At 46.1% G+C, this 18,994-nt stretch overlaps 3 protein-coding genes across 5 annotated transcripts in view; 1 reads left to right on the top strand and 2 right to left on the bottom strand.

The window, feature by feature from the left end:
* The window catches only part of enox1 (ecto-NOX disulfide-thiol exchanger 1), an 83,329-nt gene extending 74,122 nt beyond the window's left edge, over window positions 1–9,207 (bottom strand). Inside the window, exons 1-3 of one of the 3 annotated variants that reach the window (XM_056389343.1) lie at window positions 9,012–9,207; window positions 8,141–8,366; window positions 5,367–5,614 (exon numbers count right to left, since the gene is read on the bottom strand). The gene's annotated coding sequence lies outside the window, so the exon portion shown is untranslated. Of the gene's footprint in view, window positions 1–5,366; window positions 5,615–8,140; window positions 8,367–9,011 lie in introns of those variants that run through there. The other 2 variants (XM_056389344.1, XM_056389342.1) reach the window with 2 other exon arrangements.
* A 131-nt stretch (window positions 9,208–9,338) lies between these two features.
* Window positions 9,339–12,205, top strand: lacc1 (laccase (multicopper oxidoreductase) domain containing 1). The gene is made up of 5 exons (XM_056389346.1): window positions 9,339–9,999; window positions 10,729–10,907; window positions 10,990–11,155; window positions 11,237–11,462; window positions 11,855–12,205. The coding sequence occupies exons 1-5, from the start codon at window positions 9,516–9,518 to the stop codon at window positions 12,039–12,041; spliced, it is 1,242 nt and encodes a 413-aa protein (XP_056245321.1). The 5' UTR covers window positions 9,339–9,515; the 3' UTR covers window positions 12,042–12,205.
* A 990-nt stretch (window positions 12,206–13,195) lies between these two features.
* The window catches only part of lmln (leishmanolysin-like (metallopeptidase M8 family)), a 14,511-nt gene continuing 8,712 nt past the window's right edge, over window positions 13,196–18,994 (bottom strand). Inside the window, exons 13-16 of the mRNA XM_056389338.1 lie at window positions 18,905–18,994; window positions 18,560–18,690; window positions 18,189–18,399; window positions 13,196–17,608 (exon numbers count right to left, since the gene is read on the bottom strand). The exon at window positions 18,905–18,994 is cut by the window's right edge and continues 70 nt beyond it. Of these exons, the coding sequence (XP_056245313.1) occupies window positions 17,508–17,608; window positions 18,189–18,399; window positions 18,560–18,690; window positions 18,905–18,994 (533 nt within the window). The 3' untranslated portion in view covers window positions 13,196–17,507. The remainder of the gene's footprint in view (window positions 17,609–18,188; window positions 18,400–18,559; window positions 18,691–18,904) is intronic.

Below are 18,994 nucleotides of genomic sequence, written 5' to 3' on the forward strand. Positions count from 1 at the left end.
CACCGGCCATTGTGTGAATTAGAAAGCACTTCAGTCACAGCAGCTCTTCCCTCCGGCTGCTCTGCTTCCTCCATCACACTGATGGCTCGTCTTTGATGTGCTGCCACTCTGAACTCTGTGTGTGTGTGTGTGTGTGTGTGTGTGTGTGTGTGTGTGTGTGTGTGTGTGTGTGTGAGCTGAACAGATCGGTTGAATAACATTAAATCTACAGAAAATTCAAATCAGTCATTTTAAGATTTAAACATTTGATGGAAATTTTGTGTTTTTCTTTGAATCATAATCAATTTAAACTGAACGTCTGATCACTGCTGATCAATTCTGCCACTTCACTAATCATTTCAGTTCTACATTAATCAATTAGTCAACAGAAAATGAATGTATGGATTATGCTTCTCCAGTGTGTTCAGTGTTTCTGTGCATGTTAATGTTTCCACAGTCACAGGACCACAGAGGCAAACACACTGTTCTCCTCCATATGAAACGTCTCGCTGGGGGTCCGGACATTACTTCCTGGTCCTACTGACGTCAATACTTCTCTTGGTGCTGCCCACCTGCAGCCTGGACCCGCCCCTGCAGCCTGGACCCGCCCCTGCAGCCTGGACCCGCCCCTGCAGCCTGGACCCGCCCCTGCAGCCTAGACCCGCCCCTGCAGCCTGGACCCGCCCCCACACAAGGCGCAGCACATGACCACCTGGAACGAAGAGTTTCCTTTAGTTCAGCAGCCGTGCGGAGACGACAGCACGTTCCCCACCGCTCCGAACATCAATGTGAGCCGCACGTGACGGAGGAGGAGGAGCGCTTCATTTTCACAGCCCGTCCGGCTGCGCTGCGACCACACGTCAGGATTTGTTGTTTGATATGAATTAGAAACTGAATCTTTGGATCTTTTGGACGTCACCGTTACATTTTACAAATTCAACAGCTGCTTGATGATGAACTGCAGGAATCACACACACTCACTTTGGGCCTGAACGCCAACCTGATGGTGTGATGTCACTGCTGGGAGCCGTTTCCATTCCTCTGCCTCGTGGTCGTGAGTCCTGACACTTTGACCATCGCCAGGACAACACGTCTGTTTCCTGTTTTTAATTAGTGAGTCTGTTTCTCCTTGTGTGTGGGGGAGGGGCTGCAATACTCTATATATCTATTATATAATTTTGAACATGTTCAGAACGTTCAGATTTAATTCATCTGTTTGTTTTTATTCCTCAGAGCGGCCGCCATTTTGTTTTCAGGTCGTCCGTCCATCTCATCCTCGTGGACACGATATCTCAGAAACACCTCAACAGAACTTCTTCAAAGGTCAAAGGTCAAGGTCACAGTGACCTCACAAAACTCAAGACTTCACAAAGCAATTATGACAAAAATTTCACACAAATGTTTAATATTCTCTCTGATAAACAGGATGTGAGCTGGAACTAGTCTGTGTGGAGGAGGGATACGACCACGAGGAGGTGGTTCTGGTTTCATAAAACAACCGTCCCCTGATTCTCACCTACACTCTCCGGTCCCCACAACATGAGGTGGATTCAGGTCTGGGTCCTCACAGTGTGATGAAAACACACACACACACACACACACACACACACACACACACACACACACACACACACACCTCTGGTGAATACTTCCTGTGGTGGTGGAACAGCCTAATGCTCCCACCGTATCTCAAAATACCAGCACAATTAGCGACAGTCGTCCCCACTGAGCGCTGCAGCGTGGGGTCAATTAACGTTTTGTGCGGCGGCTCGGCAGAATCTGCAGAAAGACATGAAGAGGACGGATAATCGCATTACAGCAGCTAACAGCGGCTAACAGGCTGCTCCTGCCACGCACTGTAATGAGCTGCAGGAAACAAAGACAACAGGAAGGACGCCTGAGGACCGACGAGGACCCGGCCTCTTCTCCCCGACGACCACGCAGGCCCGCAGGAGGCCCGGCGGCTCCTGCTGCCGCTCTGACCCCCCCTCACCCTCAGCCCTCGGCGGGAGGAGCGGTGTCACATTCAGCTGCAGTGACTCTGGTGCTGACGCTCGGCAGTCACACCACGGTGTCAGCTGGTGATGTAAGAGTCGCCTGCAGACAACGGAGAAGCTGCTTCTTGGTGCTGAGTGGCGTCGGTGTTTGCACGGCCTCATGGGAATCACTGCTGTGTTGTCACTCATTATTATCATCTGTCTGTCCTGTCACTCACACTGACAGCCCTGAGTTAAACCCCGCCTCCTCATTGATTATGAGAACAGCTGAAACAATCGATTGGTTGATTGATGTGAAATCGATCAGCGGTGGGAGGAGTCTGAACCTGCAGCTCCTCCCACCGGGTCACACGTCCATGAACACGGTTTATGTCTGTTTTTACGAAGCCTGGACGAGGCAGGTCCAACGTCCGGAAACAACTCGTCTCAACACAAGTCAACAACGTTCTGGAGGAACGACTGAGACCGGATCAGGTTTTCTATCAGAACCGTGAGGAAGTGTTGATTAAACACGTTGATCCTGAACGTCTCAGGACTGAAGTATCTGACCTCACACGACAACCTCCACCTGTCGGGACTCCAGCGTCATTAAACTGGTTCATGGTTCTGCTCTGGGTTCAGGTTCAGGTTCAGGTCCTGGTGTCAGAACCTAAACCTCCATCTTCACCTGAGCCAAAGAGCCGCTGGTTCTGGATGTGTCTGGTCTCTGGGGTCACAGTCCTGGTCTCTGCAGAAGCTGGTTTACAGATGTGTGGTCTCATGTAGCAACAGAACCAACAGCTGGAGCTGTGATGGTGCCACGACAACAACAGCTGACTGGCTGGATGTCATCGTGACAAACATGTTCACAATAACAGTCGTAGTAGAAGCAGCAGCTGCTGCTGATGATGTTACTAACTCTGCTCCTCAGGACGTCACCGTGGCGACCAGTTACTAAGAGCTTCATGTTTATGAGTCTGTTGAACAGCAGCTCAGACTCAGACTGAGGATGTGAATCCATCATGTTTCATAAACAGCTGGAGTTTGTTAGTTTATCGTCTAACAATCAAACAACTGGTTATAATGTCTCAGTGTCGTCATGGATCACTGTACCAGGGCCCAGGGGTCACGGGGTCACGGGGCCACGGGGCCCAGAGACCAGAGCCTCTGTAGGAAGTGACTGTCCTTCTGTCTGGGGGTCCTGCTCTGACACAGGGGCCTCTCACACGTTTGTGTCCGGGGGCCCATTGTCTCGCACTCTGTCCACAGGCCAATCAGGAAGAGGATCAGGATCAGCTCAAACAACCAGATCAGATACTGGACCGGACCGTGACGGCCGCTGCAGCGTCACTGCACATCAGAGTGAGAGTCACTGTGTGTGAATGAACACGAGACACACCTGGACACACCTGTTCCCGCTCCTCAGGTAGAAGCTTCTCGTCACTGTCGCAGGTTAAAACGTCGCCGGCAGAAAATTCATTTCTAAATAATAGAATCTGTTTTAACAGGTTGAAGTTCTGCTCAAGAAGTTACTACATCCATATTTAACATCAGCTCCACCTCTGACTCAACCAATCACACCCAAGGACCTGGATAAACCCCGCCCCCTGGTCACGTCACTGAAGATACAGATGTTGGACACACTGTGTTTCATTTCTTGTAAACCTGAACGATGAAACCGTAGTGAGGTGAAATACACGCCGTCCCTCCCCCGGCTCATTAACAGCCAATCATATCGCTTGATAATGTAGCGTGATGCAGGTGACAAACAGCCAATCACTGAACAGGTCGCAGCAGCAGCAACAACAACAACAACAGAAGCGTGAAGTGAGAAAAGCCGTGAAGAACCGTCAGAACACGTGTGTGTGTGTAAACTGCAGGAAACCGTCCTGACAAAGAGCGGGAAAACTACAACCTCATCATCACCTCCATCACCTCCATCCTCTGGATGAAACACGTCGCTCGTCTCCACCAACATCTGCTGCATCTGTACAAACAACACGTACGTCCAGACGAGGACACGCCCACAGCAGAGCACCCCCCCCCCCTGTCTGTATTAGAAACCATCAATAATTATTGATCGACTCATAGGAACGTTTTCATCATGAACATTTTGATCCGCTCCAGGTTCCTGCTCAGTAACTGTGACACGATCCTTCCTCTTATTGAACTGATCATTTATAAACGATCTGCTCTTATAATGTGGGTTTATTCAGGTTGTTATTGATCTTTTTTTTTAACGGGAACATTTTGATGTCTTGATTATATTATTATTATGAATAATATTTTTTCTGCTCTAATGTTTTATTTATGTGATGTCGGTTTTAACGACGGGTTGAAATAAAGCTGCAGGACTCTGAGCCACTTTCCTTTTTCTGCACAATTTATATTTCTTTTATTATTTCACTGTCACTTCTGAGCAAATAAAATAAAACTAAACTAGAATTTTAAAAATGTTTAGACTTAGTATTATCCTGTTCTTGTCTGTGTCCATGTTCAGCTTTTAGAGTCTAATATTAAACACAACCTGGTTTCATCTGATCCACCCCAGTGTTTCCACTCCATAACCTGATCACCATCCTGGAGGCCACGCTGCTGCATGTCACTGCTGAGGTGTGTGTGTGTCTCGTGTGGAGGAGAAACAGGAAGTGTGTGTGTCTGTGTGTGTGTGTGGCTTTGTGTGTGTGTGTGTGTGTGTGTGGTTGTGTGACAGAAGGTTGCAGCAGGTGCATGATGGGAGTCTGACTCTGACAAACAGGCTCTGTCTGGTGCTGAGGGGTCGTCAAGGTGACGGGATACCAAGGACATCCTCTCCTCCAGCAAACCATCATCCTCCATCAGACAGACCCAGACTCACAGGGACCATCAGTCTGAGGAGATCTGGATCTGGGACCCCCACCCCCCACCCACATACACACACACACACACACACACACACACACACACACACACAAACACACACACACACACACACAGAGCTGAGACCTGATCACACTTCAGGATTTTACAGAAGCAGAAGTGGAAACAGCTGAGATCCTCACGGATCCGGCTCTGGTCTCAGAGCAGCCTGACTCTGATCCGGTCTGATCCTGGACCTGATTGTTCTGACACTTTTAACCGGGAAACTGTTGAACAAAAGCGCGTGCACCATTGTTCCGGAGCTTCAGTAAACCCCGCGGATCGTGTGGTTATTGCATCAGAACACACTCACTCTCCCGCCACGAGCATCTCATCAACTTCACCCTCTCATCATGAACCTGATTCCCGCTCTCACAGCTCGCCCCCCCCCCCCCCTCACCCCCCTCCCTGGATGGAGGGTGATGGCGGCGCAGCTCCGGCTGACAGGAGCGCGTCATCAGCGGGGAGCAACACACAGACAACACGGTCACATCACGGAGCTCTTCTTCTTACCGGTTCAGACGCGGGAAGGATCCGACAGCAGCTCCGGGTCCTGGGCCTCAGTGGACAAATCCCGCTCCTCCGTGAGTCTCCTCTCCCGCGCTCTGCTGCATCTCACCGAGCAGACACCGCGCCGCTGCCGCTGCCGCTGCCTCCGGTAGGACGGAACCCGGGGGCGCGTCACCGACAGAGAGAGAGAGAGGGGGAGAGAGAGAGAGCGCCGTGCACGAGGGTCGGGTCTGGTCTCAGACCGGTGGAGCCTGGGAGAGAGAGAGAGGCGGGAAACCGGATTATGATATTAATTATATAAAATAAATTAGAAACAGACAGACAGAGAGGGTGGGCGTGGTTTAAAGGCAAGGAGATGTGATTTCGATCCGGTATCAATCAATACCAGAATCGCAGATATCGATATCAATAGTGATATTGATAGTTTATTTTCGGTGAGATGTGTCATTGAACGCCTCATCAGCAGATACTATTATTTTCCGGCCCAGACTCGGCCCACATGCCTGTTTTCCTCCGGCCCAGTATACGCCCGGTTCCATGGTCCGACTCTGGCCCAGATACGGCGTGACTGTCAGATGCTATCTCCACATCTGAACCAGTTCTGGCAGGCACACACAGAAAATCAGAGCGGGAGGATAACAGCTGGAATCTGTCCAGATGTGGAAGTGTGTGGGCCAGACTTGGGCCAGAGGTTTTACATTTTTCTGTCTGGGCAGGATGTGAGCTGACATGTGATGGATCCAGTTTGTTTGTTTTTTTTCAAAATAAGACGATCAATAGCATCAATAGTTTGGCGATGGATCAGCTCGGAGGGGGCGGGAAACGCTGAAGGCTGGGTTGTAAACAGAAGCTGCAGGAGTTAGCACGGCTAACAGGCTAACAGCAGCTGTCAATCACTGTAGCTGCTGTGTCCCTCACTCACTGTAAACAAACAAACAAACAAACAAACAAACATCATTTCACCTGGAGTTAGAAAAACAAAAAGAAACTGAAACTGAGAGGAACATTTGTCATAAGGACTTTGTTTGTTTGTTTGTTTGTTTGTTTGTTTGTTTGTTTACGACCACCGTGGCCTGAGCAGGACTTTGACCTGTGAAGTTACATCATCACCAGACGCTGAAAAACGAAATGACACAAAGACTCCGGGAGCGTCGTGGTTAAAGTCTGATCCCACAGTCGTTACTCAGGCTGCAGGAAACAACATGTCTGCCAGCAGCTGAACAAACAGCTCACAGGTAAATAAACCAAACAACAACAACAACAACAACAAACGTCAGAAACAGAGAGTTCAGAAGAGGTGGGGACACAGACGTCAGTAAAGATGTGATGGATCATCAGAGGTAATGTTTATGTATCTGTGTGGATTGATTGGCTCCAGGGCGCCCTCTAATGGAGGTAGGAGATATTTGCCACTGGCAGCTTTGAGACAGATCCAGAGTCAGTTTACTGTGACACAGCACCGGCATTGTTCAGTGTATACTGAATAAAGAGGCAGGTTCCAAATCAGCTCTGAGAACAAACAGACTGTGGCGTGTTGAACTTATTCTACATTTAGAATTATTGATTATTGATCATACAGAGAGATGAATGATCACATTAGTGTCACACGCCAGGAAACAGACTGTTCAACATGATCTTACAATCAGACTGAAACGCCACAGAGTCAGTGTCAGGTCTGTTAGAGTCAGTCTCTTCATCTCAGGGAGGAACCCATTAGATTTTAGTGGCTAAAGGTCAAAGGTCAAGGTCAGTGTGACCTCACAAAACACTTTTTAGCCATTACTCAAGACTCTGGATAAACAGGGATGTAGCCTGGAACTAGTCTGAGTGGCGGAGGGATACGACCACGAGGAGGAGGTTGTAGTTCTCAGGCAGAGAGAAGTGAGTGTGTTGGTTCAGAGGGAATCTCAGTGTGAACACTCACTCCATGTCTCCGAGATTCTGCTAATGAAGCCGCCAGAAAAAAACTAAACAATCGTCATAAATGGGAAAAAGAAAAAGAGAGAAGAAGAACGAACCTGAAAAAAAAAAAGTAAAAAAAAAAAATGCAGAATCAAAAAGTCCCAAACACCAGTTTGGCGTCGTCAAGGTAACGTGAAGTGCTTTCCCACTCTTTCTATGGTTCTGAGCTGCTGCAGCATCAGTCAGGTCTCAGGCCTGAGGGGACAGTGGACCAGTCCTGTGGTCCTCTCTTAGGACACATGGACTGTGATGAAGCCGGTCTCATGTGGACCGGGTGTGTGGCGCCCTCTGCTGGTGGTTCAGAGGTCAAACAGTCTGAGCAGCAGCAGCTGCATGAAGATAATCCTCATGAGCTCATAGAAACATCTGGTTCCATCAGCCACAAATCTGATCAACCTGACGAGTCACTAACTCCGACCTACACACACACACACACACACACACACACACACACACACACACACACACACACACACACACACACACACACACACACACTCTGTTCCTGCTTCACTTCCTGCCAATCAGAAAAGTACAACCAGTAGAAATGTCATGTGACATCAACCAACAACCCTGGGAAGTTCCTCCATTCTCAGTTCATCAGGTGTGTCACACACACACACACACACACACACACACAACACACACACACACACACACACACACACACACACACACACACACACACACACGTACTTGGTCTATGTTAGTGTTTAATTTTATGAATGTTGTTCATTAATGTGCACATATATATATACTGTCAGGTACCCATATACTCATATATATAGTTTCCTCTCAACTCAAGGTCCATTTACCAGCTCTTCCCAGAACTTTCAGCCACATGCTCAGTGTAGAAGTTTGTTCGTGCCGAGGATCGTCCATCTTCATGTGACTGTATAATCCTGTTCACACACAGTGGAACACAAAGGAAGCACGTTCCTGTTTCCGCAGCAGGAGACGCACAGGTGGAGCCAATCAGACTGAACAGGGCTGCATTCCATTACCTGCGTCACTGAGTCAGGTGACTTCCTGCCAAGATCTCTAGGACAAAAAACAAACAAACATATTTGTCTCCAAGTGAATTTGTGGTTTGGTCACAATGAGATTAAAAAATAAATCAAGTGGAAACAAAATCCAGACGATGTTAATAATCATTAATTATTTAATCAAAAAAGATATTTTTGTTTCATTATAAACTGAATATTTTGGGGTTTTGATCTGTGAGTTTTATATTTTAATATAATTCATTTCATTATTTTTATACACAAAGAAAATTAAGAATGAATCATTTAAAAAAAAAATTACAGATTCACCAAAATAAAAACATCGTTTGTTGCACCTGAGCTGCCAAACTGAAATATGAAAAGTAAAAGGACTGTTCCTTCATACGGATAAATCATTAGGACTAGTGTATTGTTTTACAGGCAGCTTGTTGTAGCTGAGATGGAGCTAATTTTAAATACTTTATACATTGTTTAAGATTCATTTTATTTAAACTGAGCATGAATCTGCAGAAGAGTTTGTAATGTAAAATATAAAATGTCATTTATTATATATTTAATATATAGATATTTTTCCATGTATCTGACTCCAAATGTGAAGAAGTTTTTCCTCTGAGAACACAAACTGAAGTCTGTTCAAGTATCTGCTGATTTAATGCTGAACTGATACTGAACGAACTCTGACCTGCTGAACTCTGACCCACAGGAGGAAGAGAGCAGCCACTTCTTCTATGTCGTTTCCCAGAAGTGACGTCACAACAAGTGCTAATGGCAGCAAATCAGCGGTCTCCGTGGAAACAGTAGATGTCTTAATGTTTTCCTTAACTAAGAAAACTATTTAAAAGATTGTGCTCCACAGCCTGAAGTGACTCCGTCAGCTCAGTGTCGCACTTCAGAAGAAACTTCAGGTGATTTAATGAAACCTTCAGACACAAACATGAATTCATCCATTAAACCACTGAGTCTGTTTGAGGCGGAGTTTCCTCAGAGTGTGTGAGGGGTTTCCAGTGTGGGCGGGGTTTCCAGTGTGGGCGGGGTTTCCAGTGTGGGCGGGGCCACGCTGCAGAGCCGCAAAACAGGAAGTCCCAGAGTCCTCCGGAGTTTCTGCTCATTACAGCTGTCACAGAGCGGGACCCTCACCGGTCCCGTGTCCTCCGTCACCTGTCCTCTCACCTGTCCTCTGTCCGACATGTCCCGGGCCGTGCTGCTGGATCTGATTCACGGCTGCTGTCCGACCTGCGCCGGCCCGTCTCTGCTGGAGGAGTCCGCTTCAGACCGTCATGTGTTTCTGCTGAGCGGGAAGCGGCACCGGGACAACCACCCGTTTCTGAGCTCGTGCAGGACCGCTCAGGTCCTGGACTCGGACTCCACCGCGGAGTGTCTGTACCGCCTCAAGCAGACCGTGGACCGGCGGGACCTGAGCTCCGTGACGGTTCTCACGACCCCGCAGGGCCGGGAGGTTCTGGTTCGGTACCAGCAGCTGCTTTTCACAGCCGCGTACACGTTCCATTATAAAGTGAGGTCAGTGGACAACCTCGCCTGTCCGAGCTGCTCAGGCTCCGCCCACACGGGCTCACCTGGTGAAGGAGTCCAAGAAGAAGTGTCCGTGTTTCTGCAGCAGTTACCTGCGCTGAAGGGAGACGTCACGGTGCTGACGTCAACACTGATCCCAGGTCAGTTTAATTAAAATACACAGATTCCTGTGTATTTTAATTGAATATTAGAAGTAAATCAAATGTCAAATCTGATCAAATCCAAACGGTATATTTTCTTATTAGTAATATAAATTATAAACCCAGTACAACTGAATAATGAGGTCAATACCAAACTCCATTCATTCATACATTAAGGATTTGCTGCTTTTCTGTTTTTCATGTTATTATTTCAAACTTTTATGAAACTCATTCAGGTGCAACGTGTTAGAGCCTCAGAGGAACTCACACCAAACTCCATTCAACTAGACCCCAGTTTAATTATGCTTTTCTTCTCATGTGACTTCATTTATAAGTTTGTACGAATGGAGTAAGTCTCCTGTTCTTTCTCCACAAAGCTGCATTTATTTTAATAATATATTGTCAGTATAATATAATCATATAGAATATATAGAAACAATATCTCAGAACACCTTGATGGAACTGGTAAAAACACTCACCAGGACTCATGAATGAACTTATTAGATTTTGGGGGTCAAAGGTGACGGGCGTGGTGACCTCACAAAACACCTCATAGCCATTACTCAAGACTCGAGAGTCGCACCAATGGTTGATATCTTCTCTGACTCTGGATAAACAGGTTAGCCTTGAACTGGTCTGAGTGGCGGAGGGATACGAGCGTGAGGAGGTGATTCTAGTTGAGCGGATATCGGAGTGAAACATGATTCTCTCTCTCTGTGTCTCTGTCAGACTGTTTCGGTCACGGCTTCAGCACTCGTTCAGGCGGTGTGTCCTACGCCCCGACGCTGTCCTCCATGAATCTGTTCAGCAGCAGAGGGAGGCGGGACCCCGGGGCCGTGGTGGCGGAGAACAGACGCCGACTGGCCCTCCATGCCGGGTTTCACCCCAAGCCGCTTCACCTGGTCAAGGTACTGGAGCGACTGTGCGCGAGTCGTCCTGAATGAGGCCGTAGACTTGGTGCAGACGTGTGAATCCTCTGGTTTCCTGCAGGTGAACCACGGCAGCGACGTGTGGGTTCTGGGGAAAGCTGAGCCCGAGAGCTACGACGGGATAGTAACCGATCAGACCGGGGTGGTTGTAGCCGCTCCGGGAGCCGACTGCATGCCGATCCTGTTTGCTGATCCGGTGTCAAAGGTCATCGGCGCGGCTCACGCAGGTGGATGTTTCAGTCGTTTGTGATGTGAGAGATGTTCAGGATCCTCCGTTCTCCCTGATCACTTTTTCTACTCGTCCTCAGGTTGGAGAGGAACCCTGATGGGGGTTGCCATGGCGACGGTGGAGGCCATGGTAACAGAGTTCGGGTGCAAGGTGAGCGACATCGTGGTGGCGGTGGGACCGTCGGTGGGGGCGTGCTGCTTCACCAAGGAGAGAGAGGAGGCGCGGGGCTTCATCAGCATCCACCCGGACTGTGTCCCCGACCCAGAGTCCGTCAGACCACATGTCGACATCCGCCTCGCCAACAGGTACAGACCAGGAAGGCGGAGTAAACACAAAGGGCTCGTTGTTTTCAGGTTTTACTTGAATCCTAATGAGTTTCACGATCCTCCGACTTTCCCACCTGTTCAACGCTGGGTACAGAAATTCACCTGGAGAAATATCAGCCTGCAGATTCCACAAGGACTGTTTGAGTCTCTGAGTCTCTGGGACTGAGGGAGTGTTAAAGCAGAGCAGTTTATAGTCAGTGTACAGGTGTCAGTGTAAAGGTGTGTCAGGTCAGTGTACAGGTGTGTTAGGTCAGTGTACAGGTGTCAGGTCAGTGTAAAGGTGTCAGTGTAAAGGTGCGTCAGATCAGTGTTTACATCAGGTCAGTGTACAGGTGTGTTAATCATCTAATTACATCAAATTCCCGCCCCAGAATCCTCCTCCAGAAAGGCGGGATCCTGCCTGAACACATCCACGATGACGCGGTGACGGACCGGCCCTCTGTGACGCCCTGCACTTCCTGTCACCCCGAACTCTTCTTCTCCCACGTCAGAGACGGACCCAACTTCGGCACCCAGGTCGGCTTCCTGTGGATCAAAGAGACGGCAGAGCAGACCTGACCTCCAGCAGGAGGGACGTTAGTCTCAGACACCAGAGGACGGATTATCTGGATATTATTGGATATTAGTCATTTTGACTTTTTTAACTGAGTCTGGACACAGAGAAAAGAAATGCCTTTTATTTTATAATCAAATTCTCCATTAAAGTGAGATATTTAATTCAACCTCTAATGATGTGAAATCTCTACAGCACGTTGCACAATTAGTATTTAGTGTTCCACTGTTTAAAAGCATGTTAATATTAGAGCCAAACACACTCTAACGGTGCCGTTAAAGTTCCAGCTGAGTGGATTTTATTTAACAGACCAATTAAGATCAGCAGCTGTTGTTAATGCGTCGGTAACGAGCTGCTCAGCTGTAGCCAGGAGACCAGAGTCCTGCTCACTGCAGGGTCCCATCAATGAATAAATATGTCATGACCTTTAAATCAGAGCTTCCATCTGGAAGGTTCAAATAACAGATTCCTTCTTATGTTTGTCAGGCTCCGTTCATGTGAGTGTAGTTGTCATTAGAAAGAATCAGACCAGTGTTTCCTGGTCTTACTGTGCAGCAGCTCATCACTGACGTCCAGAACAAGGTTGTTTTTCAGACTTTCTAACACTCGGTGGGGATTGAGCTTTTGGGGCAACTAGTCTGAGTGGCGGAGGGATACGACCACGAGGAGGTGGTTCTAGTTTTTCTTGTTAGTGTGTGTGTCTCTCACAACAGTAAAGCTGAGATAAGGCTGGAAATCAGTGCAGTGGACGTATTACCTCAAACCACGTTAATGTAACACGTGAAAAGATGTTAAAAGTTGTCACGGTCGAACACGACGCCAGACACGATTCACTATTTACACAACCTTGCATTTAAAACCAGATGTTGAGAGATTCTGGCTTCGCACAAGGATTATCTGTGGAAAATGGCGTTTCAGTGCCCAATCAAACAATGTGAAGGACATTACATGAAGTCCAACAAACACATTGCAAATATCACACCAGTTTTTAAAAAAAGAAACCAGAATCACCTCCTGGTGGTCGTATCCCTCCGCCACTCAGACTAGTTTGTTAGTGTCCCATCCCTGTTTATCCAGAGTCGTATTAAAATAAATAAATTGAATTTATGTGATTATATTTGATTTTTGACCGTTTTAAAAATGACAGAACACAGACGTCTCTGGGATACAGATGCATTTTATTTGGACAGTCTTGGTTTGTCTTAAAAAGCAGCCCTTTTTCTAAAAAACACACAAAATAAAAACAACAAAGATCAGCTGATCACTGAAGGACTCACAACTGCATCAAATTATTTCTCCAAACATATCTTCACTTTCAAACTCAAGATTTTCTCAGCTCAGTGCAACTTCACATCGAACATCTTCGTAAGAATAAAATAAATAGGATAAAAAGACGACCTGCAGACAGACGAGTTGAACAAAATAAAATGTGGACAGACACAAACTCTACAGCATGAAGCATCACAGTAATGTCAGATAAACTACACGAGTCTCAACTGTAAACATCAACATGTTTGTTTTTAAATCAGCAGTTCATTTTGTTCATCACTCAACTTCCTGTTGGCGCTTCAGCTCAGTCACATGACTGAAACGTCTCAAAGACCATGGACCGACTCCCCTGATGGGTTTCAATAAACACTGTGTTCTTCATGTCACTTTAAGGCCAGTTCTTCTTCTTTAGTGTAAACACAGCGTGAAACTGAACGAGCTGCTCTACAGAACCACGAAGAGTTTCACTCCAAAACTGACGCCACAACGAGCGATTGAGGAAACTGAAGAATAATAACACACAATGATTCTTATAAAGTGACAGTCTCCAAGATCGTCCACAAAGGAACAAGGAACACGAGTCACAGACGGCGACGAGCGTGAGCTTGGAAAACACAGCTGCAGTTACGGTGTACGGCCACAGGTGTCGCCAACGATCACGACACAGATCATTGAGACTGTTACTTTAACATCTTCTTTACCGTTTTTATTATGACCTGATTTTCTTTAATTACTTTTGTTTGGTCTGAAAACTCCAACATGTAATTCCATCTTTCCGCTAGCATAGCATAGCTACAGCGCTAACACACACAGGGTTTGAGGGTTCATCCTCTGGAGAAAATGAACGTGTTCCTGCCAGTTAGATTCAGATTTCGTCCTGATGGTGGCGCTACAGGAGAGGTGAAGAGATCTCAACTCAAGGGTCTACTTACTGTTTTCTGATTCTGTCATAAACATGAGTGTTTTTTCCAAATAATCACTTCTATAATATGAAGGACAAAAAATGAGAAAGAGGATGAACAAATAAAATAAATTAATAATTAAAAACATAAATAAATGCCCAAATGAATCATTATTTTGGTAATGAAAAATGCTATGTTTGTATTTTTACCTTTATTTATTTATGCATATATTTACATATTTTTATTTATTTATTATTTAGTCCTTCATTTCTAAAAGTCTACATCTGTGTCCATATCTTAATTAGCCTACCTAATTAATAATAAACAAATATATAATGCTCTCAGATAAATGAATAAATACATAAATAAATATAAGTGTAAAAATACAGAAATAGCATCATTTTTCATTGCCAAAATGCCTTTATTTTATATTTATGTATCTCTGTGTTAATTGGGTTGGCGGTCCTACCTAATTAATAAATATATCACATACTTAATAACTTGGATAAATAAATAAATATATGTAAAAATACAAAAATGGCATTTATCATTACCAAAAAGTATATGTATTATTTTTACATTTCTGTATTTATTCCTGTATTTCTACATTTTATTTATATATTTCTGTGTCCGTATGTTAATTAGGTAGGTGGTCCCTCCTTATTAATTATAAATATATACTATACTTAACCTCCTAAGACCCGAACTCTTGCATGGCGTGCATTTTTAATTTCTCTTTTCTATTCAGGCTGATTGGGACCTGAGAAAAATGATGTCCACATATGAGGACATTAGTTTTAAATTTCGATTACTGAGTGGCAGTATAATATCCTCATGTGGTCACCAGGCCCTTGTTGAGAAAAAGTTAGTATTGTGGTCTAGAGAACCCAAAATGTGAGGTCCACATATGTGGACGCCAGGTCCTAGGAGGTTAATGAATAAATAAATACACAGAAATATATAAATAAATGTAGAAATACAGAAATAGAATTTTTCATGACTGAAATGTTTGTATTTTACATTTATTTATGTATTTAATTATTCGTTTGTTGTTTGTCCTTCATACTATAAAACAGAGGAGATGAATGAACAGAGAGAAACCAGCTGACTGTAGATCATGTGTCGTCACCTCTCCATGACAACACAAACAAACGCACATCTTCCCTCCGACATGAACGCAGTCACATGACACACGAACTCCTGCATTCACACTCATCGGCCTCATTCGGCTTCAGCAGCTGAACTCAAACAGACGTTAGTGAACCTCTAACAACAGGCTGACTGTGAACGCAACCTTAAGAACAAGCAGCGCTAGTCCACAAAGCTCAGGTGTTTCCTTCAGTACAGAAATGATCAACAGCTGTTGAACATCTGTTTGTAATAAAACTGTTTAAAATGTATTTCATTATATGTTCAATGTTTGAATATTCAGCACCATGTGATTCCTGCTGTTTCCCAAACGTCCTTCAGTCTGAGAAACATCAGTGTCTGTTACTGGGACGAAGGAGGAGGAAGAGGAAGTCATCAGATCCTCTACAGTGACAGTAGGAAAGATCTGATGTCCGCCATGGTTCTGACCGGCAGGAGGAGACGGAGAGAAACTGCTCCACTCAGCGTCCTCCTAGTGGCTGCTCTGTGTGTTCAAGAGACGTCCTGAGCCAATCGGATGTTTCCCTGCTGTGGTCGTATTTAAAGGTCCGGTACTGGCTAAAATAAAGCTGATCAAAATCTGATCCTTCATTGTTTCTTTCCTGCGTTTATTCAGCTCCAACACTGCAGCACCTAACTGCACACTAACCCAAAACTTTGATGCTAATCATCATTAATAAAGCTCAGTTTTCAAAGACCTCCGGGCAGCAGCTTCTCACTTTCAGTCGTCACTCATTAATATTCATTAACTTAATGACTCAACTAAATGAAACCTGTCTGTTGTTGGTTTGTGTCTCTGAACGTCACACCTCTGTAAATCCAACAGAGTGAGCCGTCTTCTCTCCAGCAGATCTTGGATGTCAGGATGAGGGTCAGGATCAGGATCAGGATGAGGGTCAGGGTCAGGGTCAGGGTCAGGATGAGGATGAGGATGAGGATGAGGGTCAGGGTCAGGATGAGGATGAGGATGAGGATGAGGGTCAGGATCAGGATCAGGGTCAGGATCAGGATGAGGGTCAGGGTCAGGATGAGGATGAGGATGAGGATGAGGGTCAGGATCAGGATCAGGGTCAGGATCAGGATGAGGGTCAGGATGAGGATGAGGGTCAGGGTCAGGGTCAGGGTCAGGATGAGGATGAGGATGAGGATGAGGGTCAGGGTCAGGGTCAGGAATGACATATATCTGGTTTAATTTTAGCCAGTGCAGGACTCTCACTAAGATTTCTGTTTGTCTTTGTTGGGACATGAAATTTAGTAAATAATTTAAACTCAGGTGACGTGTCTGGAGGATGCTGGGAAACTTCCTCCACCACCCTCCCCCCTCCCCCTCTAAAGAACAGGAAAGTGTCATTCATATTTACAGTACAAGTTTTCAGATAAAAGATCCTTCAGACTTAAAAAACAAAAACAGATCAGTTACCTCCTGCTAACAGCGGGGGGCAACACACAGCAGAGGTCCTCATGGTGGTTCAGTCAGAGGAAGAAGAAGAAGGAGGAGAAGGAGAGGAAGGAGACGGCTCTTTCAGCTTAAAAGCACGAGGAAAAATAGCTTTAAAGCCGGAAAGTCGCAATCACACTTCAACTGTCACGCACAGTCCTGCAGTGCTGGTCTGGAGGATCTGAGAGGGATCTGGTCCTCGTGGTCTTCAGTCTCACGTCTCTTTACTCTGATCCCAAACCACAGAGACTCCACCAGGTGTTCTGCTGCACCTCGAGCCAACAGACAGACAGACAGACAGACAGACAGACAGACAGACAGACAGACAGGGTCCAGTCCAGAGAAACGATGTAATATTAAAAAGCAGAGGATCCAGAGGACGAAGTGTTCGCTGCACCGCGCTGAAACTTCAGCACAAAGATCCCTGACGAAGATACAGTCTGTCCTCGTGTCGTTTATGAAATGAACTGAGGAACGGAGAGAAGAGGAATGAAAGAGTGGAGGTCCTGAGGAAGGAATGAAGGAGAAAGAAAAGGAAACAAGGAACAAAGGAAGGAAGGAAAGAAGGAGAAGAAAAGTCTGCAGCCCACAGAGGACTGAGTGTTTAGGACAGTAACATGTCCAGCTACCTTAGCGTGTGTGTGCGTGTGTGTGTGTGTGTGTGTGTGTGTGTGTGTGTGTGTGTGTGTGTGTGTGTGCGTGTGTGTGTGAGATCAGCTGCAGTGGCAGAGCAGCAGTCCGGCCACTAGGGGGAGCAGGTTGAGCAGCAGCAGCCACAGAGTGATGGCCAGACCTGGAGAACTGGAGCAGGGGTCTGCAACAAACAAACAAACAAACAAACAGCATCATCAGTCTTTATCCACCTTCATCATCAAACACAAAGAGCTGACTCACACAAACATTCAGGACTGTGTGTGTGTGTGTGTGTGTGTGTGTGTGTGTGTGTGTGTGTGTAGATCAAGTTCAGGTTTATCGTCATGTATTCACAGAAACTCTTGCTCTAAGTCACTCTCATAAATCCACAGTGAAAATCTGCAGCAGGAAGATAAATGTACTGAATGAGCCTGACAGTCAGTGTTAGTGTTACATACAATACGTGTAAAAGTATCTTCATATATATCTAACGGTGATGACATCAGCACCAGGACCTGGTCTTTAGTCTGTGCAGTTTCATCAGGACGAAAACAGGAAGTTTTACCATTAAATACAATAAAGTAAGATTAGGAAAAATTATATTTAAAAATAGACACTGAAATGCGTTAGCTTAGCTTTTAGCTTTCAGTCATTAAAGTTAATTGGCCAACATGTGATCAGAACTTTTTCTTGGACAGGTTAAAATGATGATAATAATCACTTGGGGATCAATGATGATTGGATGATTGAATGGCACCGACCGATGGGGTTACTCCTGGAGGTGTTGATGGGGGGCAGCTGGTGGGGGAGGGGGCAGTCGTCGCAGAAGTCGGTGCAGGCGGGGCAGATCAGGACGCCGTTATAAACCCAGTCGTTGACCCGAACGCTGACACTCAGCAGCTGACCTTTACGAACGCACAGGAAGGAGCGATCCTGAACGAACACCGTCAGGCCCTGAGCCGAGCACCACACCTGGGGGGTCAGATGTTAATGCTCTGTTACTTTTTATGTCATCACATTAAAAAAATAAACCACAGCTGTATCATGAGTACGAGCTTGGACTCATGTTTCCTCTCTGACAGGTGAAGCCAGTGTTGATCAGTACAGGTGAATCACAGGTGAGTGACAGCACCTTGTAGCAGCCGGAGCCCCAGTCAGGGTACGTCATCTTCCTGGTGCACTGCTCCATCACAAACGCCGACTTCTGGTACAGACACACAGAGTCCGGTCCATACTGCTCCGCCCCATAGTTCCTCCACCAGTCTGAACACACACACACACACACACACACACACACACACACACACACACACACACACACACACACACACACACACAGAGGTAACATCGTCTCAGTAACAGTATCAGCTCTTTTTGAGATGATTTGATGTTTATGACGATGATGTGTGCTGTTGGTTGGAGGTCGTTGACCCCTGTATCTCAGGTGTACACAGCAGCAGCAGAGTGGGGGGGTTACCTGGCTGGTTCTCAGACACTCTGCAGTACGAGTTCCTCTGATACTCTCCACTCAGGTGCCAACTGAACTCCTGACTGAAGGGACAGAAGT

Source organism: Seriola aureovittata, chromosome 11 (assembly GCF_021018895.1).
Source record: "Seriola aureovittata isolate HTS-2021-v1 ecotype China chromosome 11, ASM2101889v1, whole genome shotgun sequence".
Taxonomy (NCBI): Eukaryota; Metazoa; Chordata; class Actinopteri; order Carangiformes; family Carangidae; genus Seriola; species Seriola aureovittata.

Excerpts from the sequence above, each read along its gene's own strand:
- lacc1 (XM_056389346.1), top strand. The coding sequence starts at position 9,516 with ATGTCCCGGGCCGTGCTGCTGGATCTGATTCACGGCTGCTGTCCGACC. Across the intron at positions 11,156-11,236 it reads CATCGGCGCGGCTCACGCAG|GTTGGAGAGGAACCCTGATG; the intron begins GTGGATGTTTCA and ends ACTCGTCCTCAG. Across the intron at positions 11,463-11,854 it reads GACATCCGCCTCGCCAACAG|AATCCTCCTCCAGAAAGGCG; the intron begins GTACAGACCAGG and ends TTCCCGCCCCAG.